Consider the following 23165-nt stretch of genomic DNA (forward strand, 5'->3'; position numbering starts at 1 on the left):
AGAGCCAAGGGAGGTACCTGCAGGGTGCTTGTGGAGCCACTCACGTCCCTGGTAGCGCTACTGCCAATAGGGTGAACAACCAGAGAGGGACTCTGCTGTTCCAGGGGTGCAGGGGCCTCCAGGGGCTCTTCTGGAACTGAAGAGACAGGTCATGAGGAGGGGAGCTCAGGTGCAGGGCACCAAAGGCCCCCTTACTCACATCTCCGGCTGCCAGGCTCTCAACCTCTTACCTTGGATCACCGGGAGTGTGAATGGGGGCAGGTGGCCATTGCGGTCCCGCTGCAAGACCTGCTCCATGAAGGCTGTATGATCCGAGTCTGCCAAGGGGACCTCCCGGTCGCTGAGGTAGTGCTGCAGGCAGCCATGGAAGAAGTCTAGCAGCATTTCATTGGGTGCAAATGAAGAGTCCTTTGCCATCGCATCATCCTCTGCTCCAGAAAAGAACCACCAGCATCAGAGACCCCCTCCAGCCAGCTACTGTCCCAGCACCCTCCTGCCCGGCAGGTCATAGCAAGGAGCCAGCTGCACATGGCTGGTGAGGTTTTCCCTTTACATCTACACAAGGCTGAGAGGGAGCCCTCTACTATCAGCCACACAAACTTCTCTGCACCCACCCACACGAGGTACTGGAACCATGCTGAAGACTAGGTCCAAGAGGTAGGAAGCCACAAGACAGCACAGAGACCCAGGCCTGGCACTAGCAAATAGACCCGCTACTAAGCTGGCCCCAGCACAGGAGCAGCAGCAACCTCCCAACATCTCCGCCAGTGACCCTGGGGCTGCAGGAGCCACCCCGCATGCCCTAGCTGGGAGACTTGAGATGGCACTGCTGCAGGGAGGTGAGGAGGCAGCTCCCCCACACTGCTGTAATAACTGGGGCCCGAGGGGCCTCCCCGAGCTGTAAGGTCAATGGTGCGAAAACAGATGAAAGTTTATAAAACGTTCCAATCATCTACATCAATGTTAATAGAAAAGGTACAGAAGGGAGACAGACCACATCCTAGGCAGCCTGCTGATACCACCCCAGACCATTGGGATTATTGCTGGAGGACTGCGGGATGGAAATCGATGGACTGGAACTGGTGTGTCGTAAATTAGACCTAACTCATGAACAAAATAATGACTGGCTGGGGTACTGCACCCATCACCTCGCTTTGGAGTCCTGAGAGACCTGGCTGAAAGACCCCCCATCCCACTCTGGGATGCCAGGAGCTATTGTGATACTGATGGGCCTTCACTGGCCTGATCCCAAGAGCTGCCCTGGCCAGACTGGGCCAGAGAGAGGGACCCAGATCACCTCACATCCCCCTGGCTCCGGCTAGATCCAAACCATCACCTGAGACGTGAGGCATTCGTTTCTGCTGTTGCCCCTTCTCCCTCCTTTTCCTCCCCCACCTTATTTCCTCTTTCCTGTGCCTGGCCCTTGGGCCTTTCATCTAAAGAGAGTCCCGCTTAGCTAGCCAAGACTGGACATTTTGCAACACTGTGGGAGCCTGAAAGACAACGAAAAGCAACTCCCTGAACGGGCTGAGGGTGGCACCAGTTTGCCAGTGCTTGGGGTGCTGATTAGTCTCTGTGCTGTGCTTGTGTTTCTCCAGCAGTGAGACTGCAGCCAAGTCAACATGAGAGACAGCAGCTGCATTTTCCCTTTGCTCTTCCTTCCTCTCCCCTTTGTAGGTGCACGTCTGGCTTTGTTTTCAAGGAAGCAAACTAACTAAGCAGCAGCAAATCCAGCCCTCCTCTCTTCCCCAAAAGCAGAGTTACTGCAGTCAATACTGTGGAAAGGAGTGATAAAACAAGGAAGGTTTCCCTGCTAACAACTCTGCAGCAAAAGGAGTGTGGTTACAATGAATGCCTGTCTCAGTAGTCACATTCCCTAGGCTTTCACTCTTCTCCCTATCTCCAACAAATGTCAGCGCTCACCTCCCGTCAGCATGAGGAAGAACATTTCGATCTGCTGGCATTTGGGTAGCAGCTTCAGGAGGCTGAACTGGAATGGGATCTCATGCACATGGGAGCCAGCCCCCATGTCAGGGCCTGCAAGGAGAACAAGGGAGATGAGGCACTTGCTCCCTCCTGAGGCAGCGCCTTGCCCATCTGAGCAGGGAAGGGGCACAGGAGCTACAACAGCACCAGGTGGCTGGACCCACAAGGAGAGCCTGCCAGCTGGAAGCAGCACAAGCTCGGAGACATGCACACAACACTGAAGGCGCTTTTGTGGCTCACTGTGTAGTGGCATCTAAAGCCAAGGAGGGGGAGGAATCACACAGGATTTATTATTAATTATTTGTATTATCGTAGCATCTAGGAGTGCTAGTCGTTGAGTAGGACACTAGGCATTGGACAAACCCACAACAAAGAGACAGCCCCTGTCCCACACAGCTGCCGATCTAAGGGCAAGAGATGGCCACAGAGACATGGCATTGGTCAGCAAGACGGGCAGCGGTCTCATCACACAATTGGTTGTAGACGGCAGAGCAGATTTTGCAGGAGGCTAAGCGTTCCTTTAGGGGCTGTTTACAGGGAGCTCCACCCAAGCGTGAGGGGCAGCAGGGGACAAACCACAAGAGGGCTGGAAGCTGGAGGGTGGCAGCTAGGGCCAAATGGAGGTGGGAGTTGGCTTTTCTGCACTGAGGGAGACTATACACGGGGTGGGAATAAGAGAGGATGGAGAGATCAGGAGATGGGATGAGCGGCGACAGAGTTTAGAGAGAGAGAGAGAAAGAAATGCAGATGTTTCTTGTCTGCTATGACCTGGAAGAAGGAAAGAGTTGTTGCAGAGGAAGGGAAGAGCATGACACATTTTTTCAATTATCTCTTGAAAGAAAAACCAGTGAGATCCTGTACAGCAGTGATACTCAGACCTCAGTGACTCAGGAGCCAAATTAGCAATCAGCATTATCCAAAAGAGCCACAGCCATGTGAAGTCATTGTTTCATTTACTATAGTGCTGTAGAGTCGTATTTAAACAGTATGACTGGGAAATACTTTATATTTTGTATATATTATTCTCTTTGTGCATCCGGGGACAGAATAGGCCCACTGCTCCTCCTGTATGTCGTAAGAGGTGACTAAAAGGGGGCTGCCTGGAGAGGGATGGGCTCCGCCAGGTTAGAAATTTGCCCAAGACACATCATATGATGAGCAAGTCAACCATGTCCATACTGGACTGATCGCAGCCCGTGTTAATAATGACCATACCATCAGTCTCCCATCAGGGCAGATGCGACAAGTATACTACTGGTGTAACCCCAACAAAGGGGATCCATGGAAGAGATAACATCACCATAGCCACATGAAGTGTAAGGACATTGAAACAAATAGGGAGGTTTAAAGAACTCACGTATGAAATGGAACAATGTACCTGGCACCTCCTAGGAATCTGAGGTCAGATGGAAGAACTTTGGAGAGGCACTAACGGAAGAAGGCCACGTACTCTATTATAGTGGAGAGGACAAACATGTCAACAGCGTAGGATTTCTTGTGCATAAAGATATCAAGAATTCAGTATTAGGATACCACCCAGTGTCCAGCAGGCTTATTTCCATCCATCTAAAGGCAGTACCGTTTAATATCACAGTGGTACAAGTCTATGCCCCAACAACAGACTATGATGATGAGCAAATTGTAAAAATCTTCAATCAGCTCCAAGACATCATTGATAAGGTACACAAGATAGATATCTTGATTGTACAAGGAGATTGGAATGCTAACGTGGGTACTGATACACAGGCAGACTGGTGAGATTATTGTGGCCCTTTCTGTAATGCGGTAACCAATGAGAGAGGATTAAGACTTTTGGAGTTTGCCAGCTATAATAATCTGGTTCTTGCAAACACATTAGGAGCACATAAAGCATCCAAACGATCAACGTGGCATGCACCTAATGGTCTACATCATAGCCAGATCAACTACATCCTGGTTCAAAACTGATTTCGTTCTGGGATTAACAGAGCTAAAACAAGGAGTTTTCCTGGTGCTGATACTGGAAGCAATCACAACCTTGTGATGCTAAATTTTTGGCTGCGGCTAAAGAAAATTGTCAGGCCAAAGTTCACCAGAACTAAAAGTGGCAAAGAGTGCTGTGGCACCTTATAGACTAACAGACGTATTGGAGTTCCACTCCATATAGCTAAATGCAGTGCCTTGCGTGGTGTCAAGTATCAGACAGGTAGCCACGTTAGTCTGGATCTGTAAAAGCAGATCCAGAACTAAGTTTGACTTGGAAAGACTCAGAGACCGAAACATTGCAGAGTCATTCCAAGCAATAATCGCAGAAAATTTGTCCCACTGCTTGCTATAGAGGATGACGTAGAAACAACGACCAACAATTTCAATGCTGTAATGAATGAGGCAGCAATAGACATCCTTGGGAAACATCGTAAAACGACAAAACCATGGGTCACAAATGAAATACTACAAGTGTGTGACATTAGAAGAGAACTTGAGAGACAAGAACAGCACTGAAGGAGCTGATAAATACAAAGCAATTGGCAGAAAGATCAAGAAAGGAATGAAGGTAGCCAAGGAGATATGGATTGAAAAACAATGCTCTAAAATTGAAGAGTATCAATAATAAAAATAGCAAACGAGCCTTCCAGAACCAACAGACAAATGGAGATCCTAGTGTCTTAGACAGCCCAGATTCAGAAGAGGATGACTTTCCAATACTATATGAAGAAGTGGAGACAGCTGTGAAATCACTCAAGAACGGAAAGGCTACAGGTATTGACAACATCCCAGCTGAACGGATGAAATTCGGAGGAGAAACAGCAATAGATGTACTCACCAAGATCTGCAACAAGATCTGGCAGACCAGTGAGTGGCCCTCCATGTGGACACAGTCACTAATCACCAGTCTGCCAAAAAAAGGCAACCTGCAATTGTGTCAAAATTACTGGACCATAACCTTAATTAGCCATCCCAGCAAAGTGATGTTGAAAGTCATATTGAACAGATTGAAGCCGCAAGCAGAGATCATCATCGCTGAAGAACAGGCTGGCTTTCATGCCGGAAGAAGTACCACAGAACAGATTTTCAACCTTCGTGTTCTATGTGAGAAACTCTTACAACACCAGCAGGACATCTGCCACGTCTTTGTTGATGTCAAGAAGGCGTTTGACAGAGTATGACATGATGCTCTCCGGGCAACCATGAAGAAGTACAATGTTGGTCATAAGCTTATTCTTACCATTAAACAACTGTATGCCAAGGCCAGCAGTGCACTTCTCATCAATGGCACAATAGGAGAGTGGTTTCGCACCACTGTTGGAGTCCGGCAAAGCTGCCTGCTTTCACCCACGCTGTTCAACACCTACTTGGAGGACATGATGACCGATGCCCTAGAAGATCACATACGCAGAGTCAGCATTGGGGGCGAACAATCTCAAATCTTTGGTTTGCTGATGACATTGATGGCCTGGTAGGCAGCGAAGATGAACTTGCCAACTTTATGAAACGTTTAGATGAAAACCTCCACAAAATATGGCATGGAAATCAGTGCAGAGAAAACCAAGCCGATGACAAACATGATGGGATCAGCTCACGTATCACTGTCAGTGGACAAGAGCTGGAGACAGTGAAATAGTTCAAGTATTTGGGGGCAATCACTGATGAAGGATCCAAGGCAGAAACTGGGGCAAAAACTGCGCAAACAACAGAGCAGTGGCAAAGCTAAAGCCAATTTGGAGGAATAAGAACATCTCCCTGGAATCCAAACTGAAACTGCTGCACGCATTGATCATCGCCATTTTTCTATGCGTGCAAGACATGGATCCTTACGGCAGAACTTAAACAGAAAATACAAGTAGTAGAGATGAGATACGTCCATAAAATCCCAGGCATCTCCTACTTCGACCACATCGCTAATGAAGAGGTCCGCAACATCATCATCCAATGCGTTGCGTCATATGAAGACCTCCTGATGACTGTGAAGAAGCGCAAGCTGAAGTGGTACAGCCATGTAACAAGATCATCGGGCCTATCCAAGATCATCCTCCAAGGGACGGTACGGGAAAGAGAAGAGGAGGTAGAAAGAAGAAGAGATGGATTGACAACATAAAAGAGTGGACAGGAAGGGACTTTGCAGAGATTCAAGCACTGACACACAATCGTCAGGGATGGAGACAATTGGTTGATTGCTCATCAGTGATGGTGCCCCAACTACCAATGCGGTTATGGGAGTGATGATGATGATGATGATATTCTCACAGCAAAGTGACTGACCTAGTATGTTATTTTACCAATTACAATTGGTTAACAACATAGGAAAAGCAGCCTGATTTATTTATTAACCAATCACACATGTTATAATATCATGTGTTGCAAAGAGGAGACACATTAAAGCGCACTTGCGGCTCGAGCGCCACAGTCCGAGCATCGCTGCATTGAGAGGGGGAAACCCTTCTGCTGCCACCACTCTTTGGGAGCGGGCCAAAGGTGGCAAAAAGCGAGCTGGGACTTAGGACTGAATTAAGCTGGAGAAGGAGAGCTGTTTAGTTAGGAAGAGTATAACCTGGAGGGACAGGACAGAATAGGCTGAATACTAGGAAATCTTAACCGGGAAGGGAGCACATTAAGCTGTGAATCCATCCTACAGGGAAGCAGGGGCTGTATTCATGGGCACCTAGTACAAAAGGAATCACTGGCCTGGCCTTGCGGGGGAGAGGGGCCTAAACAGGGCTTCCCCAGCTCTCATTCCCACCTTCACTGGCTGATGGGTAGATCCTGCTGCCCAATGGTGCCAGGCTTACCTTGCCACACAACACAGGGCCAGTGGCTCCAGAGTGGGCAGGGCTTTCAGAACAGCTGAGCTCCCTCAAGATTACTTGAGAACAGTGGAGATGCTAGAACTGAGCTTGCCTGAAAGCCTGGCCCCCTGCTGTACAAAGGAGAGCCGGCTGTGGGGACCTTGCTGACAGAGAGCCTCCGGGACTGTTCTAGTTCCCTTACCACCCCCCAGCCACTGGTGCACCATCGCTAGCTGCAGTGCCAACATGAAACTGCACAAGCAGGATGCGTCCCCTTGCTGTGCTGCCCTCCAAGACCACCTCTACTCCCTTTTGCTTCCGGAGGGACGGACACCCAGGTTAAATGAGTTGAGGTTCCTGGGCTGCTAGTGCACCAGATCAGGAGGTGTCAAGTGAACACGACTCGCAGACAGGTAGCTGCAATCTCTAGCTAAGGGATTTAGTGCTCAAAGAGGTTCAGAAGGGTCCTGAGAGCAGAGCTCCTGGAGCATCAAGGGAGCTCCCCATGGTTTGGTCTGTAACCCTTCCTACATTCAGCTGTCCATCTAGGTGTTCAGCCCACCCTCAGGACCATAGCAGTGGAGCACCTGCTCCTAAGAGGGATTCTCTTTGCAAAGAAGTTGAGACACCCATGGTGCCCAGTCAAGGAAAAGGGAATGGAGTCAGACAGCAGCTCTTCCCCACCCAGAATTGCTCCGCAAGCCAGAGAAAAGGATTTCTTCCCCTTCCGCGAGACCTCAGGCTGCCTGCTGGCTTTCACAAGCCCAGCCCGCCTCTTCGCCAGCTGAGCCACAGGCTGGGTGACCCGTGGGAGCAGCGCAGGAAGCTGAGGCAGTCGAACAGCAAGAGCGAGCTATCGGAGCTCCATAACGAGCTGCTGAGAACTTCGTCTTGCTGGCAGTAGGCTCTGCCCCGGTTCTGTCTATCATGCCAGAGCAGAAATAGATTCTTGACTCACCTTCAGCAGCCTTGGCGTCCAAAGCCAGGGATACCCACTCCTTGTTCTGGCATAGCTGGCTGATGTACTCGAAAGTTAGCAGGGTGCTAATGCAGGCCAGATCCCTGGGGTACAGCTGCAACAGGGACACAGGCTCAGTCTTGAACAAGCCTCAAGTGGAAGACGACCCAGGGCAGAGGAAGTCTGAAGACAGGAGACTTCATCCCAACCCTCCTGATCTCCCTTGTATCCACTCTCATCCCCTCCTTAACCTGTCTCTCTCCTCTGGCTCTTTCACTTACAATACTGTCATGTTTTAGTCTCTCATCTTGGAAGTCCACCTTTGACTCCACTTGCCACTCCAACTATTACCACATCTTCCTTCCATCACTGAAGGCACTATCTACACATCGCTGACTGAGTTCCTCTCCTCCAATTCCACCTTAGACCGTCCAGTACAGCTTCTGCCCCTTGCACTCCAAGAAGCCACTTTTGATGAGGACTCCGTGACCTCTCCCTAACCATAGCTTAGAACGAGTGCTCCGTCCTCACCCTCCTTGACCTATCAGCCATGCTCCTCTTGAAACGTTGGCCTCCCTTGGCTTCAGTGACTGTCCTCTCCTAACTCTCTAATCTCACCATCAGCGTGTCCTTACAAGTCCTGCACCTTCCTGGGGGGGATGGCGGGGGTGGTCCACAGGGCTCTGTCCTTGGTCCCCTTCTCTTCGCCCTCAACACCTTATCTCTGGGTAATTTCATCCACCTACACAAATTCAACAGCCATCTCTATGCTGATGACTCTCGGATCTATTTCTGCTCCAGACCTGTCTCCTTCTCTCTGTTGACCAGTATGTGCTGGCTAGCACATACACACACCCCATCTCATATTATTACTAGATATTCTCCACACCATATATATATTAGTATCCATTAAACACAAATATTCTAGCAATTGCATAGCCTAAATTGGCCTAATCTTAACTAGAATCCTGTTCACTTACATTAAGAATTCCACCATGATTTCAACAATTTCCATCCCACAATCAACCTCAGCCTGGACCAGTCCACACAAGAGATCCACTTCCTGGACACTACAGTGCTAATAAGCAATGGTCACATAACCACCACTCTATACCAGAAACCTACTGACCGCTATACTTACCTACATGCCTCCAGCTTCCATCCAGACCACACCACACAATCCATTGTCTACAGCCAAGCTCTACGATACAACCGCGTTTGCTCCAACCCCTGAGACAGAGACAAACACCTACAAGATCTCTATCAAGCGTTCTTACAACTACAATACCCACCTGCTGAAGTGAAGAAACAGATTGACAGAGCCAAAAGAGTACCCAGAAGTTACCTACTACAGGACAGGACCAACAAAGAAAATAACAGAACGCCACTAGCCATCACCTTCAGCCCCCAACTAAAACCTCTCCAACGCATCATCAAGGATCTACAACCTATCCGGAAGGACGACCCATCACTCTCTCAGATCTTGGGAGACAGGCCAGTCCTTGCTTACAGACAGCCCCCCAACCTGAAGCAAATACTCACCAGCAACCACGCACCACACAGCAAAAACACTAACCCAGGAACCTATCCTTGCAACAAAGCCCGTTGCAACTCTGTCCACATATCTATTCAGGGGACACCATCATAGGGCCTAATCACATCAGCCACACTATCAGAGGCTCGTTCATCTGCGCATTTACCAATGTGATACGCGCCATCATGTGCCACCAATGCCCCTCTGCCATGTACATTGGCCAAACGGGACAGTCTCTACGTAAAAGAATAAATGGACACAAATCAGATGTCAAGATTTATAACATTCAAAAACCAGTCGGAGAACACTTCAATCTCTCTCGTCACTCAATTACAGACCTAAAAGTGGCCATTCTTCAACAAAAAAAACTTCAAAAACAGACTCCAACGAGAGACTGCTGAACTGGAATTCATTTGCAAACTGGATACAATTAACTTAGGCTTGAATAGAGACTGGGAGTGGATGTGTCATTACACAAAGTAAAACTATTTCCCCATGTTTCCCCCACTGTTCCTCACACGTTCTTGTCAACTGTTGGAAATGGCCCACATTGATCATCACGACAAAAGGTGGTGTTTTTTTCCCCCCCTCTCCTGCTGGTAATAGCTCACCTTACCTGATCACTCTCGTTACAGTGTGTATGGTAACACCCGTTGTTTCATGTTCTCTGTGTATATAAAATCTCCCCATTGTATTTTCCACTGCATGCATCCGATGAAGTGAGCTGTAGCTCACGAAAGCTTATGCTCAAATAAATTTGTTAGTCTCCAAGGTGCCACAAGTACTCCTTTTCTTATTAAGGATCCCATGACACCTTGCATTAGCTGAAGTAGATAGGAAAACTGTCAGCATCAAGACATAGAGGTGTTTTATCACAGTAACAGATAGGGAGTTACTCTCACATGCCAGTACTGGAACGTCCCAAAGGAAGAGGACCAAATATCAGATTGTTCTTCCATGGTACAAGCCTACAAAGGTACCTTCAGGACCAGGATTGCTAGGTTCCAGAACAACGATGAGGAAAGGACTTACAAACGGGGACAAACTGATGGGGTGAATTACAGTGACATAAGCAAACATGTAACTTGGAAAGTCACCCTATGAACACTACCAGCTGAAGTGCATAGTTTTGGGAGCACCCCTTCCGCATAAAGTGAACGTAAATGGCTCCTGACGACTGGTATCGCATAGAACCTTTCCCCTTGTATATTATTACTGGCTCATAGCTAAGGCTAAGTTTTTGTCACGGATATTTTTAGTACAAGTCACAGACAGGTCATGGGCAATAATGAAAAATTTATGGAAGCCCGTGACCTGTCCCTGACTTTTAGTAAAACGACCCATGACAAAATGGGTAGCCTGAGCAGCTCAGGGGGAAGCGGGCGGGGGGGGGGGAGGAGGGCTGGGATCTCCAGGGTCCCCCTCTGGTGGCAGCTCCAAGCTGCGGTTGCCCAGAGCTCTGGGGTCCTCCCTGCCAGCCAGCGCTGGCTGATGCCACAGAGGTCTCTGGAAGTCACAGATTCCGTGACCTCCATGACTAAATCGCAGCCTTACTCATAGCAATAAACCTGACTGACATTGGCTATTTGGTCTCCGAGTATCTTTCAGTGTGAACCAAAGTGTGGTCAAGCAGTTGTCCATACAATTTATCAACACGTCCAAACTAAAATCTTGGCCTGCCTCTCTGACATCTCATGGATGACTAGCCATCAGCTTCAGCTCAACTTGTCTAAAAAGCAGAGCTCTTAATCGCCCTCCTGCATCTCCTTTCTCAGTCACTGCGTACACCCCCACCATCCTGCCAGTCACTTGGGTGTCATCACCTTTGACTAAGACTCTCTTTAGGTCCTCACATCCGGCTATCTGTCTCTCCAATTCTTTCTCCACAGCATCTGTAAAATAGGGCCTTTCCTAGACACTCATGCAGCTAAAACACTCATCTAGGTGCTACTCACTTCACATCTCAATCACGGCAACATTCTCCTCCTGGCCATGACCAATGCAGCCTTCTCCTAGAGTGCCGCCATAGAGATCATTTTCTTACCTTGTTGTTTTGACCAAACTCCTTTCTTTGCAACCCTTCACTGGCTGCCCTTGCTCTACTGCATCAGATGTAAGCTACTTGCTTTCACTTTCTCTCTCTCGTTCATGATTGTGGTGTCCACTCCTGCCTCTCACCATCCCGTGAGGCCAGCCTCCCTCACCTACTTGGCACATGTTCAAACAAACATCTTTGTGCCTTTCTCCCATGCTGCCCCTCACACTTGGGAAGAGCATCCCATAAACATCTGCAAAGCTGCCTCACTACCCTCCTTCAAATCTCCCTTGATGATTTATCCTCACACCTAGGAGCCCTAATCATGGGCTGTGCTAAGCGGTGCACAGACAGAACAAAGACAGCCCCTTTGACAGAAAGCTTCTAGTCTGAGCATAAGAGAGAGAGGGTACAGGCAGACTGGGGAGCACACAGAGACAGAGAAACCCTATTGGTCAACATGATGGGCAGCGAGTTCAGCGCACCAGCAGCCAGTTGCCATAGTTCTGTGGGTATCACAGCAAAGGAGAGTTTTGAAAAGGACCACCAGGAAGCTTTGACCTCCCCAGGTCTCCTTGGCCATGCTGCCCAGAAAAGACCTGACAACAGCAAGGCTGCGGGTATGCTGAGACCGTGGCCCATCCTGCTGAACAATACTGTCCCATTGTTTCCCTGCACTTCGCTGTCTGTCTGACCCATCCAAGATCCCACGCTTAGAAGATTTTGGTCTGTATTTGCATGGGGCCTGGCATGTGACTGGGCTCATCATCCCCACCCGCCCTTGGAGACTCACAGCTTTGGGGATCTTCTGGTAGGGCAGCCCTTGGAGATACCTCCAGTTCTCAGCAGTGCTGCGGATGTGGCCACTCTGTGGTTCCACCCAGCACTCAGTGACCAGGTTCAGCTCGGTATCCACTTCAATGGCCTCCACCTCTGTGTCATTGTCGTCATCTGTAGAGAAGCTGGAGAACAGCGTACGTGGGGTGAGTGTCCTGCACAACCAGGTGTTTGCTCAGGCCTCTCCACCGTACTGCATCAAGGGCTGCCCTGGCTCCAGACACCCCCCGGGGAGCACCACTCGCCTACCCCTAGAGCACCTCCCGCCTCCAGAGAGTGGGCATCAATGGCTAGCCCACCCCCACAGCAGGCCACGCCCAGCGAGGCACAAGGGCACTGCAGCTCCAAGCAGTCACAGCCCAACAGCTGCCAAGGGTGCGCTAGGTATGGCCCTCCCCATCCCCACATGCTGCTGGACAGGCCCGAGGCCAGGAGCCAGAGGGGCTGGCTCTCAGTGCTACCTGGGAGGCTGATCCCGACCTCACCTGTCCTTGGTGGAGGTAGAGTGTGGCGGGAAGAGGACATACTGGACGATGCAAGTGTGCTTCTCTCTGCCGCTGCTGTTGCCACTGGAGGAGTCACTCTGCGGCCAAGATGCTACATGAGCCTGACTGGCACCAACAGCACCAATGCGTACCTACCCCCTTCCTCCACCAAACCCTTCTGCCCTGTCACTGTGCCCCCAAAACACAGCCCATTGCTGGACCGGCATCAACAACACCAATGCGTGCCTTCCCCCTTCCTCCACCAAACCCTTCTGCCCTGTCACTGTGCCCCCAAAACACAGCCCACTGCTGGACCGGCACCAACAGCACCAATGCGTGCCTACCCACTTCCTCCACCAAACCCTTCTGCCCTGTCACTGTGCCCCCAAAACTCAGCCCACTGCTGGACCGGCACCAACGCATGCCTACCCAGTGCCTCCACCAAACCTCTCTGCCCCATCACTGTGCCCCCGAAACACAACTCACTGCCATATCAGTCTCCTGTCACCACTCCCCAAATCCTTCTGACCCACTTCCCCATGCCCCCTGCAACAGCCCACCCCCAAATCCCTCTGCTCCCAACCCCATACTCCCAAATCCCCTGCGACACAGCCTACCACACCCCTCTGCCTCCATCCCCACACCTCCTCCAACAGCCCACCCCCAATCCCCACACCTCCCCCAACACACCTCACCCCCCCATGGCAGGGAAGTGGAGAGGGAGCCTGCACCATTACAGCAGAGAGCCCCCCAGGGCTCCATGGGACCTTTCAGCCCCAGGGCGGGGGAGATGACAGAAGCTGCTCAGCCCCAGAGGAGCAAGTGCAAGTCTCCCCACACTCGTTCCCATGGTGTCTCAGAGAGTGTCCCCCCCTGGAGGGGCTGGGTGGGGCAGGGCCAGGACTCACCCGTATGGGCAGCTCCAGCACCATATTGATAATTCCATCTCCACTGGATGCAAAATGGAAGCCCTCTGACAAACGGATCCTGGGCAGCACCAGAGAAAAGCACTGGGAGGTGAGCAACTCCTCTGCTCTGCTCTCCCCCCTCCCGACCACCACCACAGGAGCCCCTCAGCCACAGGAACTCCCCGGGGCCCCCCTGCAGGGACTGGGTCTGAGCCAGCCCTGACACACCAGGAGTAGCTTGGCATGTTACACAGACACAGCCCAGACAGAAGCAGAGGCCAGGCCATGGTGCCGTGCTCCTAGAGATGCCTTCTGTGCCCTCACGCCAGGAAACTCACTCTCCCTTGGCTGGTGGCAGCAGGACTCTGTGAACCCTCCAGGCCCAGTGGTTCTGGCAGCTGCTCACAGAATCAGAGCCATGCCGAGATGGGTTATGGGAGCCCAGACCAGCCTCAGACCATCCGGCCCTGCCCTGGGGTCTGCACCTTTGGAAAGGGCAGCTCCCCGCCAGCCAGCTCCCTGCCCCGCTCAGTCATGACACTTACTCGGTGAGTGTGGACAGGAGCTGAGCTACAGCTGTGATGGGCACGGCTGGGACTAGCCCTGACTGGATGCACCAGATCCAGCGCTGATGGTAGAAGTAGCGGGAGAGCGAAGCCAGAGTGGAAGAGGCAGTACGGTTGGCCACCATGGTGAGGGGGCCGGACACAGGGGGGTGCTCCAGGGTGAGGATGAAGGGAGCCCGGTAGTCGGAAGGCAGCTTCTCATACCTAAAAGGGTGGAAGGTAGAATGACTAGCCAAGAGGGAAGGGTCCCCTGACAAGGCCTGCACTTCTGGCCAACTGACCTGATCCTGGATCTAACTCCCTGGGGGCAGCAGAAGGAAGGATGGGACCTGCTCCACTTCAGTGATCCTCTCTTCCCCCTCCCTGAACTCTGGCCAGGCTCGAATTCTCCAGCGCAGCACTGACCCCAAGCCCTGCAAGTCACAGCCACTCCTAGGCCATGGCCACAGCTCTGTCAGAGAACATGCCCGCTGAACCCACCCCAATGGCACAGGCTCCCCAGCCGCACCAGCCTTCCACGGGCCCCTCCTCGGGTGCAGGGCTAATCCTCAGCGCTTCCCCTCCCGCCTGACTACTAAGCAAGAGGAGCCCTGGAAGCCTGTTTCCCCTCTGCCGCACCAGCCCACCACCACTACCTGATCAGGAGCTTCTCCAGTGGCTTGTGCAGCACTACAAGGCAGGGCCTGTCTGAGAGGGCTGGTGGGGCCCCAGCCATGGGTGGGGACTTCGAGGGAGAGCTGCTGCCAAAAGTTTTCCTCTTCACTTTGGGAGTCGCCTCTTTGCTCTGGACCCTGTGGGGGAAGCGCAGCTGCAGGATCCGGTCCTGTAACTCCTCCACTATCTGCAGGACAGAGGCAGCTCTATTTAGGGATCACAGGGGGTCTACAATGCAGACTAAACCCAGGTTCCGACTGAGATTCGAGCCCAAGCCCCCTTTCCATCCACGAACAGATCAGGCTGACCCAGGTTGGCAGGCACTTGGAGCCTGGGGCCTAGGACCCACTAGGGGAGAGAGTCAGATCCTGAGTCAGCCACAGCGCGGGCTGGAGCCCAGGCGTTCTGCAGCACGGCTGCAAGTCAATCCACAATCAGAAGGGCTGCGCAGCACGGTGTGGATGTGTTCCCCATCTGAGGGAGCCAGGCCCAGCCAGGGCAAACCCAGAGGTACAATGAAGCATGGATGCTCAAGCAGGGCTTGGAAACACAGGGCTTAGGTCCTGCGGACTTGGGCTTAGCTACATCCTTGCTGCCTGTTGTAGAGACAAGAAACTCGAGGTGAGCAGCTAGTGCAGTGCCTTGGCAGAGGGCGAATGTGATCATGGGATATACAGACATGAGCAGCGAACAGGGAGGTGATTTTACCTCTGCATATGAAATTGGTGAGGCTGATACCGGACTACAGAATCCTGTTCTGGGTCCACATTTTAAAATGGACATTGAAGATTGGAGAGGGGGCAGAAAAGAGCCACAAATTGCTCTTAGGGCTGGAGAACATGCCTTATAGTGACAGGCTTAAAGAGCTCAAGCTGTTCAACTATCAAAGAGAAGACTGCAAGGTGACTGGATTGCAGTGACTGGATTGCAGTGACAAGTACTTCCCAGGAGAGAAAACACCCAGTACGAAAGGGTTCTTTAACTTGGGCCAGGAACCACCAATGGCTGGTGGCTGAAGCCAGACAAATAAGGCAGAATTGTTTTTCAATCCGTGAGGGTGACTAACCCCTGGAACAGTCTGCTGAGGGAGGAGATGGACTCTCCAGCTGGAGGCCTTTCTGCAAGAGATGCTTTAGCCAAACAAGTTACTGGGCTCAGCACAGGGGTGGCTGGATGAAATGTAATGGTCTGTGTCACACTGCAGGTCAGATTAGATGAGCACAATCGTCCTTTCTGGTCTTAAACTCTATGAATCAACCGCCCCTTCCCCACTCCTGATCAACAAACAGCTTTGCTCTGTGGAGAGAGGCACTAGGGGAACTACTCCCTACTCTTGCCCCATTCTGGGTCTGCAGGAACCCCATTACACAGGCACTGCCAGATGGGACCAGGCCAAAGATCTGGCTAGCTCAGTGTCCTGGCTCCAACAGCTGCAGACAAGGTACAAAAACCCCACTGCAGCATGTGGATAATCTGCCCCCATACTAGTCTCCTCCTAATTTCTAATAGTTACAGGTTGGGTTAAGCCCCAAAGTGCAAGGTTTTTATCCCTTCCAATATTCTTTTTTAGGATATTCTGTACCCACATAAAGACCTTACCCCACTTTGAATCTTGTTAAGTTGTCACCTCAGCAACTTCCTGCAACTTCCACAGTCAAATTTCCTTTTATGTTTTCGATTTGCCACTTTTCATCCTCGTTGAATGTGCCTTATCCTGGTGTTAGGAGACAAAAGAGCACTCCCAACTGCCCTTCTCTAGTCCACTCCTTTCAGAGACTTGTATTAAGTCACCTGCTGCGCTGTCTGGTCTGCCACATCTGCAGGGAGTTTCACTTCTCTCTGCCTCCTTTCCTTTCCAGACCACTAAAGAACACAGGACCTAGTACAGATCCTGGGGCACCAGGATGAAAACTGAACATATCATCCCACTGTTTCCCGTTTCCTTCACAGATCCTGATCCCTCACTTTGCCTCTCGGCCCATGACATCTTAGCTTCATAGCAGCCTCTTGCCAGGGACTTTGTCAAAATCTAAATTATAGTTTTCTCTTCTATCCACTGCTTTATTAACACTCGAATTCTAATACCTCAGTGAGTCATTGTTTTCCTCTGCACAATCAAATCATATAATCTTCAGATGTTTTATTATACTATTTTTAATAATCATTTTGACCTGTTTAGCAGGCACAGATGTGAGGCTTACTGGTCTGCAATTCCCTGGATCACCCTTGGAGCCTCTTTAAAATACAGATGCAATACCTTACCACCTTTCAAATCTCTGTTACAGCAGCTGCATTTTAAATTTGTCACAAATCCCAAAAAGCTGCCTGGTCAAGGTGTCAGCTCTGTAAATACATCCACCTGCTTCTTCTCCATGCCCCACCTGGCCCACATACCTCTTAGGATGCTCACTTTGTTCCCACTGCCCCAAAGCGTTCGCCCTCAGACTCACCTGGTTCCTGGCCTGGGCAGGCGTCCCAATGGGGAACCCTAGCCGGAGAACCATGCAGGGAGCTTTGGAGATGATCCGCACCACATAGAATGAGGAAGGAGCTGGATCCTCAGAGCTGGAAAAGGAGTTAATCACTGACTGGGCAGCAGGGAGAATGGTCTAACCAGGCAGCACGGCCTTGGCAGAGCTCTTGCTGCTCTGGAGCCCAATGCAGAGTGGATGCTCCTTCCCCAGCTGCGAGGTCAGAGAGTTTCCTGCTATGGGCGAGTGCAAGCTGGGTTTGGAGTCATTCAGAGATTTTCACTGCAAATGGGCAGCAGAGACAGAACCAGCACTGGGGTCAGCCAGGAGGAGCCAAGCAGGCCCTGCTAGCAGGGATCAGCCTGGACTATTTCCATTGCACAGCACGAGAGGAGTGCAGAGAGCTTCTGAGTCAGATGCATTCCAGGGCCCCAACAAGAGAGGACAGAGTACTGTCATGGGGGTTACAGCTGAAAGGTTTCCTGGCAAGAGGAAGAGCGATCCCATGCAGATGGGGCAGAAAGGGGAAGAGGGCTCTAGCAGCGCACGGAAGGGGGGGGAATGTGGCACACCTGAATGGCAGTTCCACAGCCCATCAGCCATGGTGTTAGTGTGCAAAAGGAACCCTGACTCCTCCCCCACCCCTGCCAGGCTCTCTATGGAGCACAACGAAAGCAGCACCCTGCAGTACAAGGAGCCTCTCACCTGGGCATCAGTTTGACATAGGAGTAGCCTTCCACCAGCACAAAGCTGCTCCAGTCCCGCAGCAGAGAGGTAAGCGCTGAGTGGGAGATGCGGCACTGGATGGTACTGTACCGGCCATTGTTGCCTGGTGTGTGCAGGTGCTTTGGGACGGGTCTGTGGAACACACCAGCGAGTCACTAGCCCAGCCCTCCTGTCTGCTCCCAGCATGGCCCAAGAAGGGCCCCTGCAGAGCCCCTGGCCCATTCACCCTCCCTCACTAGCCTGGGCAGGATCAACCTGCCCCCACCCCATACACACACACAAAAAGGCTGCCACCAACTCCTCTCCTGCTGTGCTGTCTGGCTCTGCCACCTCTACAGGGAGTTCCACTGTCACAGAAATCCTGCTCTCCCCCTAGGCTGATCTGCTACCTCCCACTCTGTACAACGGAGGTAGCATTACCTACCTGCTTCCCAGGGACCTATGGGGTAAGCCTTTGATCAGGACTGAGGATTAGCCACACTGATCCTAACAGGGTGCCCTCCCCTCCTTGGCTTCAGATGATGTCAGGGTGGGCAGCAAGCCAGCTGTTGACTGCACTGTGTCCATATGAGCCATGTTGTGAAAGAATTAGGAGAACTCTAATTTCTATGGCTTTGTAGTAGGTTACCCTGGCCTTGACTCGTTGTTTGGCAAGATAAGCGCCTGTCATGAAAAAGGACTGGAGCTAGCAAAATTTTGTGTAAACATGATATTGCAAGTGAAGGTTAGGTCTAAATGCAACAATAATAGGTTTTACTCATTGGCTGCAGAACTCTGTGCACGAGGACAATGGAACCTACTGATTCGTGGAGGGGTTCGGGCACGAGGGCTGCATGTATTACCCACTCATATATATATGGTGTATGGACAATGCATAGGGTCCCCCTCTGACTAGCAGGGGGGCACCACGCTCGAGTGTAATAAACAGATACTTTGCAAAGATTGATCAGTTGTGACTCGTTTATGTGCCTCAGCCTAGACTCGAACTGTGTGTGACCTATTAGGTATAATTCGTAACAGTTTTTGTGCGTGACCTATCAGGTATAATTCACAACAGCCAATGGAGTTTCGCAGTCACCTGCCATAATGTCAGGACATCCAGAGTGAGACCCCCAACTGGCCCCGCTCCTGGAGGCTCCGGCTCTCCAGAGGTTCCTGGTCCTGGGCTCTGCCTGAGGCGGGAATCAGAGCAGACTCCTGCAGTGTTTTACGGAAATGAGGGCCATTGTGAACTGGCAGCCCCTTTCTCAGCAGGACACAACAGGCTTTACCTGTCCTTTGATACCCCTGGAAGAGGCCACAGCCCCACTATACTGAGCCCTGAGCTACACCAGAGTTAGGTTGACGTAAGACAGCTTATGCTGCCCTAAGCATCTACACTAAAATGTAGATGTAAGCATCTACACTAAAATATAGTTCTCGCTGACGTAACTCGCCCACTACATGACTTAACTCCACCTCAGCGAGAGGCTTAGCTCAGTGTAGTTAGGTCGACTCAGTGTCAGCGTAGACACTGCATTGCTTACATCAACCATGGCTGCCTTTCAGAAGCCGTCCCATGATGCCCCACACTGACTGTATAATCGGTGCAAGTGCTCCTGGGGAGGACACGCACCACTGACACATGGAGCGTAGTGTGGACATGCACAAGTAATTCAATTACTGTGGCGCTGTACATCCACATAACTTAGATTGACATAATTTTGTAGTGTAGACACACTCTGAGCTTCCCCACCCTGCAGGGAGGCCTACTGAGCCACAGGGGGAAATTCCAGCTGGGAGGCCCACAGGAGACCCTGCAATCAGATTCTCTGGCAGAGACAACCCCAAGGGCACCCAACACTCCCAGGAGCTGCCTCTCTTCTCCCCTCCCCCTCCAGCCAGGATGCCTTCCCAGCCTGCAGAGGGTTAATGCACAAACAGCAGGGTCTCCTCAGGCTAATGGGCCTTCCCATGCCTGAAAGCCCAGCCTATATTACCTGTGCTGTGCAGCAAGCAGTCACCGTCCCAGGGCCCTCCTGTGCACAGAGTAATCCTGCGTAGCCCCCTTTTGTCAGCGAGGCAGTTCCTGCAGGCTCTGGCTGCAGAGCCAGGCTCCCGCTGTCCCTAAGGCTGCTTTCCTACCCACTACGACTCATCCAGATCATGCTGCCCTAGCCCCACCACGGACGTACGTGTCATGCTCCAGCATGAGGACAATCCGATGCATGTGCAGCCACCGCTGCCAGAAATTAGCATCCATGGAGAGAATGGGCTTCCAGTAGGAGGCAAACTGTGAATGGCTGCAGTCAGAGCCGCTGTGCTGCAGGGACAGCACCTGAGAGACAGAGAGAAAGAGCTGGGGTTACAGAGATCAGCAGCAAGCTGTTGGTTTCCCCATGGAGAAGGTCCAAGGCTCCCGGGAGTCTGAGCCACGCAGGCACCTAGCAGGCGGGCTGCAGAGCATTACATTGTCTTTGGGGAGAAGTAATGCTTTCAGCCGCGTAAGTGAGCAATGCAGCCCAACAGCCAGTATGGGCTTCCACACAGATGGGAAGGTATCCCTAGACGCACCAAGGCAGGCTGAGCCTGCGACTCTCCTGCCCTCTCTAGCTGGAGTGCACCTGGCGCACACACCGCACGCTTGCTGGAGAACACTCTGCACATTGCCTAGAATGGGAAGCCTGCTATTCACCCCAGGGACTTTCCAGGAGCAGCTGCTGGAGCAGACACCCTAAGCTGGCACCCTGAGCGAATAATGCTTGGGAAAGGACGTCAGGGAAGGGCCGGTTCACACAGCATCACGCGGAAGTGCAGCAGTGCAACTGTTAGCAAGGAGAATAGCCTGTGGGCCGTCCCTGTGAGGCACAGTTACCACAGCAGCCACCCGCATGAATGAGCCATCTGACACCAGAATTCAGAACAGAAGGGCACCTGTTCCCAGGGCTCTCAGGAAAGGGGGAGGTGGCATACCGGGGTGGTGGAGCCTGGTGGGATGTAGAAAAGGGGCACTCCATTCTTCGTGCTCTCAGGGATGGTGAAGTGCTCTGGAACGGTGTCAAAAGACTGCAGATGAACTAGCATCTGATCGGTCTGGTTGATGCTGCAAGACAAAAGCCATTGTTAACTCTCCAGGGCGCTCACAGCCAATCGAGCATTCAGAGCTGTGCTGTAAGGTCAGCTGGGGGCATGTCCTTGGGGGAAGGAGGATTCCCCCATGCCTGGCAAAAGGCACACTAGAGGGAGCCCAAAAGCAGCAGCAAGAGAGCTCAGTGACAGCAAGGAAAGTTAGGAAAGGGTTTGGCCGAGTCCTTCCCTCACAGGTACAGCAGGCAGGGAACAACTGCGCAGAACAGGGGTAGATGCCTCTGCAGAGCTCGGGAACACTGGGCAGATGCCCACAAGTCATCTGGAATCAGCCACACACCCCACCTATCTGAGAATCACCCACAGCTCTGACCTTCAGAGCAAGGCAGCATCGCAGGGTGGCGCAAACCTCACTGGGCACACATCCCCTGCTCACTGCCCAGCCCCTCCCAATGCCTGGGATCTGGTTAGAGACAGCAAATATACCAGGAAACGCAGCACTGTCAGCTCTGGGAATCCTACTGCCTAGGACACAAGTCAGTTTAAGTCCCTCTTCCCAATCGTGTCACCACAACTGGCGTTCCTCTTCAGGACCCCCCCCCGGGGGGGCTCAGGTGAGCAGGGAAAGGGGGTGCAGAGGCATCCTGGAGCCAGCAAGTACTGGGGTCAGACTATGAGAGCTGCAGGGAATGGCCAGGCTCACCTCTGCAGTGTGTTCCAGAAGCGACGGATCACTGTAGTGCGGTACAGGCTGGTGATAGGCTTCCTCATGGTGCAGCTGATATCATGCAGGATGTCATAGCTGCCCTCCATTGTCACCTCCACCCAGGTACTGCGCTTGGAGAGGTCCAGGGGCCATCCCGCCACAGCCAGGTATTCTATCCACATGTTGTGCTTCCACAGCAAGACCAGCTTCACCTCCAGCTGGGAGCCGCCTGCGTGGGAGGAGAGCAGGGCAGTGAGGGGCTGCGATCAAGCTCACCCTCCCACGCCATGACCCAGCAGCTTCACCTCTTGCCCCCAGACACAAGGGTCACCTGACATGGGGCCCCTGAACAGGTACAATGATTCCCAGAATCATTTGGGTGGAATGGTCCCTCTGCTCCATGGGTCAGGGCCGAACTCAGCACCCCCAACCTGCCCTAAGCACAATGCACCCAGGCTCTGCTCTGACTCCCCTGCGATGGGGACTCCACAACGCTCCCCAGCAGCTTGTTCTGGCAGCTGGGTGGGCCATCCAGCTAAATGAGCTCCCTCCTCCTTACCCTGGCCTTTCCCTTCAGCCACTGCTGCCTGTTCTGCACCCCACAGCATGGGAGCACAAGTGGGCCCAGGCCCACTCAAATACCACTCTGAACTGGCAGAGGCTACTCTGTCCTGTACACGTATCTTCCTACCCCCAAACACTTTCCGATCACACGCTGAGTGAGGGGACGTGTGGTTCGTTCTCTCGCACATGCCCACACAAGGACAGAGGTGTTTGTGCAACACAGCGTTTTGCTGGGGAACTGTTTTGAAATGCACACACTGCTGTGTGTGTATCACAGACATGCACCTGGCCTTTGGAATGAGAGGCCAGTTCCTTGGGCAGGCTCAGACCCACCAAGCAGAGCTCTGTCTCCTGCACAAATGAGCTTTCCCCTTGTGAAGGAAGTTCCATGGTGCCGGAGGAGCGGAGCGGTCAGCCAGAGGCTTCATCCTGGAGCTTTAGGCTCTCAGACATGCTGGGCTAGGCCATGGAGCACTATGCACACTAGGATCAAGACCCTGCCCCTAACTCAGCAGTCTATAGGCAGCCAATGCAGAGAGGACGACAGATGCGGTTTGCTCACGGTATCCCATGCTGGTGAGGAGACACGCTGCAGCACTCAATACCAGCTTGAGTTCCCTGAGGGCTGACAGCCTTCATGTCACATTGGTCCCATCTCTCCCCAGACATGCCTGCCCCAAAGTGAACAAGCCAGCCTGCCCAATGGGCTGTTCTCCAAAGTCCTTCAGCTCTTTGGGGCCTGCTCCAAGCGCTCCATTCCCTTACTTGCCAGTGTGATGGCAGTGCCCAAGGAGTGCCTAGCTGGGCCAGGGAAGCAGAACACCCATCCCACACATTAGCCTATGGATGCAACCCAATCAAATAGGTCATCGCACTGCCGATTCATTCACTTGCTCCCCCACTAGG

At 52.1% G+C, this 23165-nt stretch overlaps 1 protein-coding gene across 16 annotated transcripts in view; it reads right to left on the minus strand.

Moving 5' to 3' along the window:
* SZT2 (SZT2 subunit of KICSTOR complex) overlaps positions 1-23165 on the minus strand; it is a 71422-nt gene that overhangs the window by 38717 nt on the left and 9540 nt on the right. For all 16 annotated transcript variants that reach the window (XR_006273950.1, XR_006273951.1, XM_043491428.1 and 13 more), the window contains 14 exons: positions 21693-21924; positions 20876-21005; positions 20098-20240; positions 17903-18055; positions 17177-17291; positions 14708-14913; positions 14052-14276; positions 13507-13585; positions 12599-12696; positions 12070-12238; positions 7708-7822; positions 1924-2037; positions 231-428; positions 18-136 (listed from right to left, as the gene is read on the minus strand). Coding sequence is in view for 14 of the 16 variants with exons in the window: in XM_043491428.1 (XP_043347363.1) it covers positions 18-136; positions 231-428; positions 1924-2037; positions 7708-7822; positions 12070-12238; positions 12599-12696; positions 13507-13585; positions 14052-14276; positions 14708-14913; positions 17177-17291; positions 17903-18055; positions 20098-20240; positions 20876-21005; positions 21693-21924 (2096 nt within the window). In the remaining 2 variants the exon portion in view is untranslated. The remainder of the gene's footprint in view (positions 1-17; positions 137-230; positions 429-1923; positions 2038-7707; positions 7823-12069; positions 12239-12598; positions 12697-13506; positions 13586-14051; positions 14277-14707; positions 14914-17176; positions 17292-17902; positions 18056-20097; positions 20241-20875; positions 21006-21692; positions 21925-23165) is intronic.

The sequence above is a fragment of the Dermochelys coriacea genome, chromosome 8, assembly GCF_009764565.3.
Source record: "Dermochelys coriacea isolate rDerCor1 chromosome 8, rDerCor1.pri.v4, whole genome shotgun sequence".
Classification (NCBI taxonomy): Eukaryota; Metazoa; Chordata; order Testudines; family Dermochelyidae; genus Dermochelys; species Dermochelys coriacea.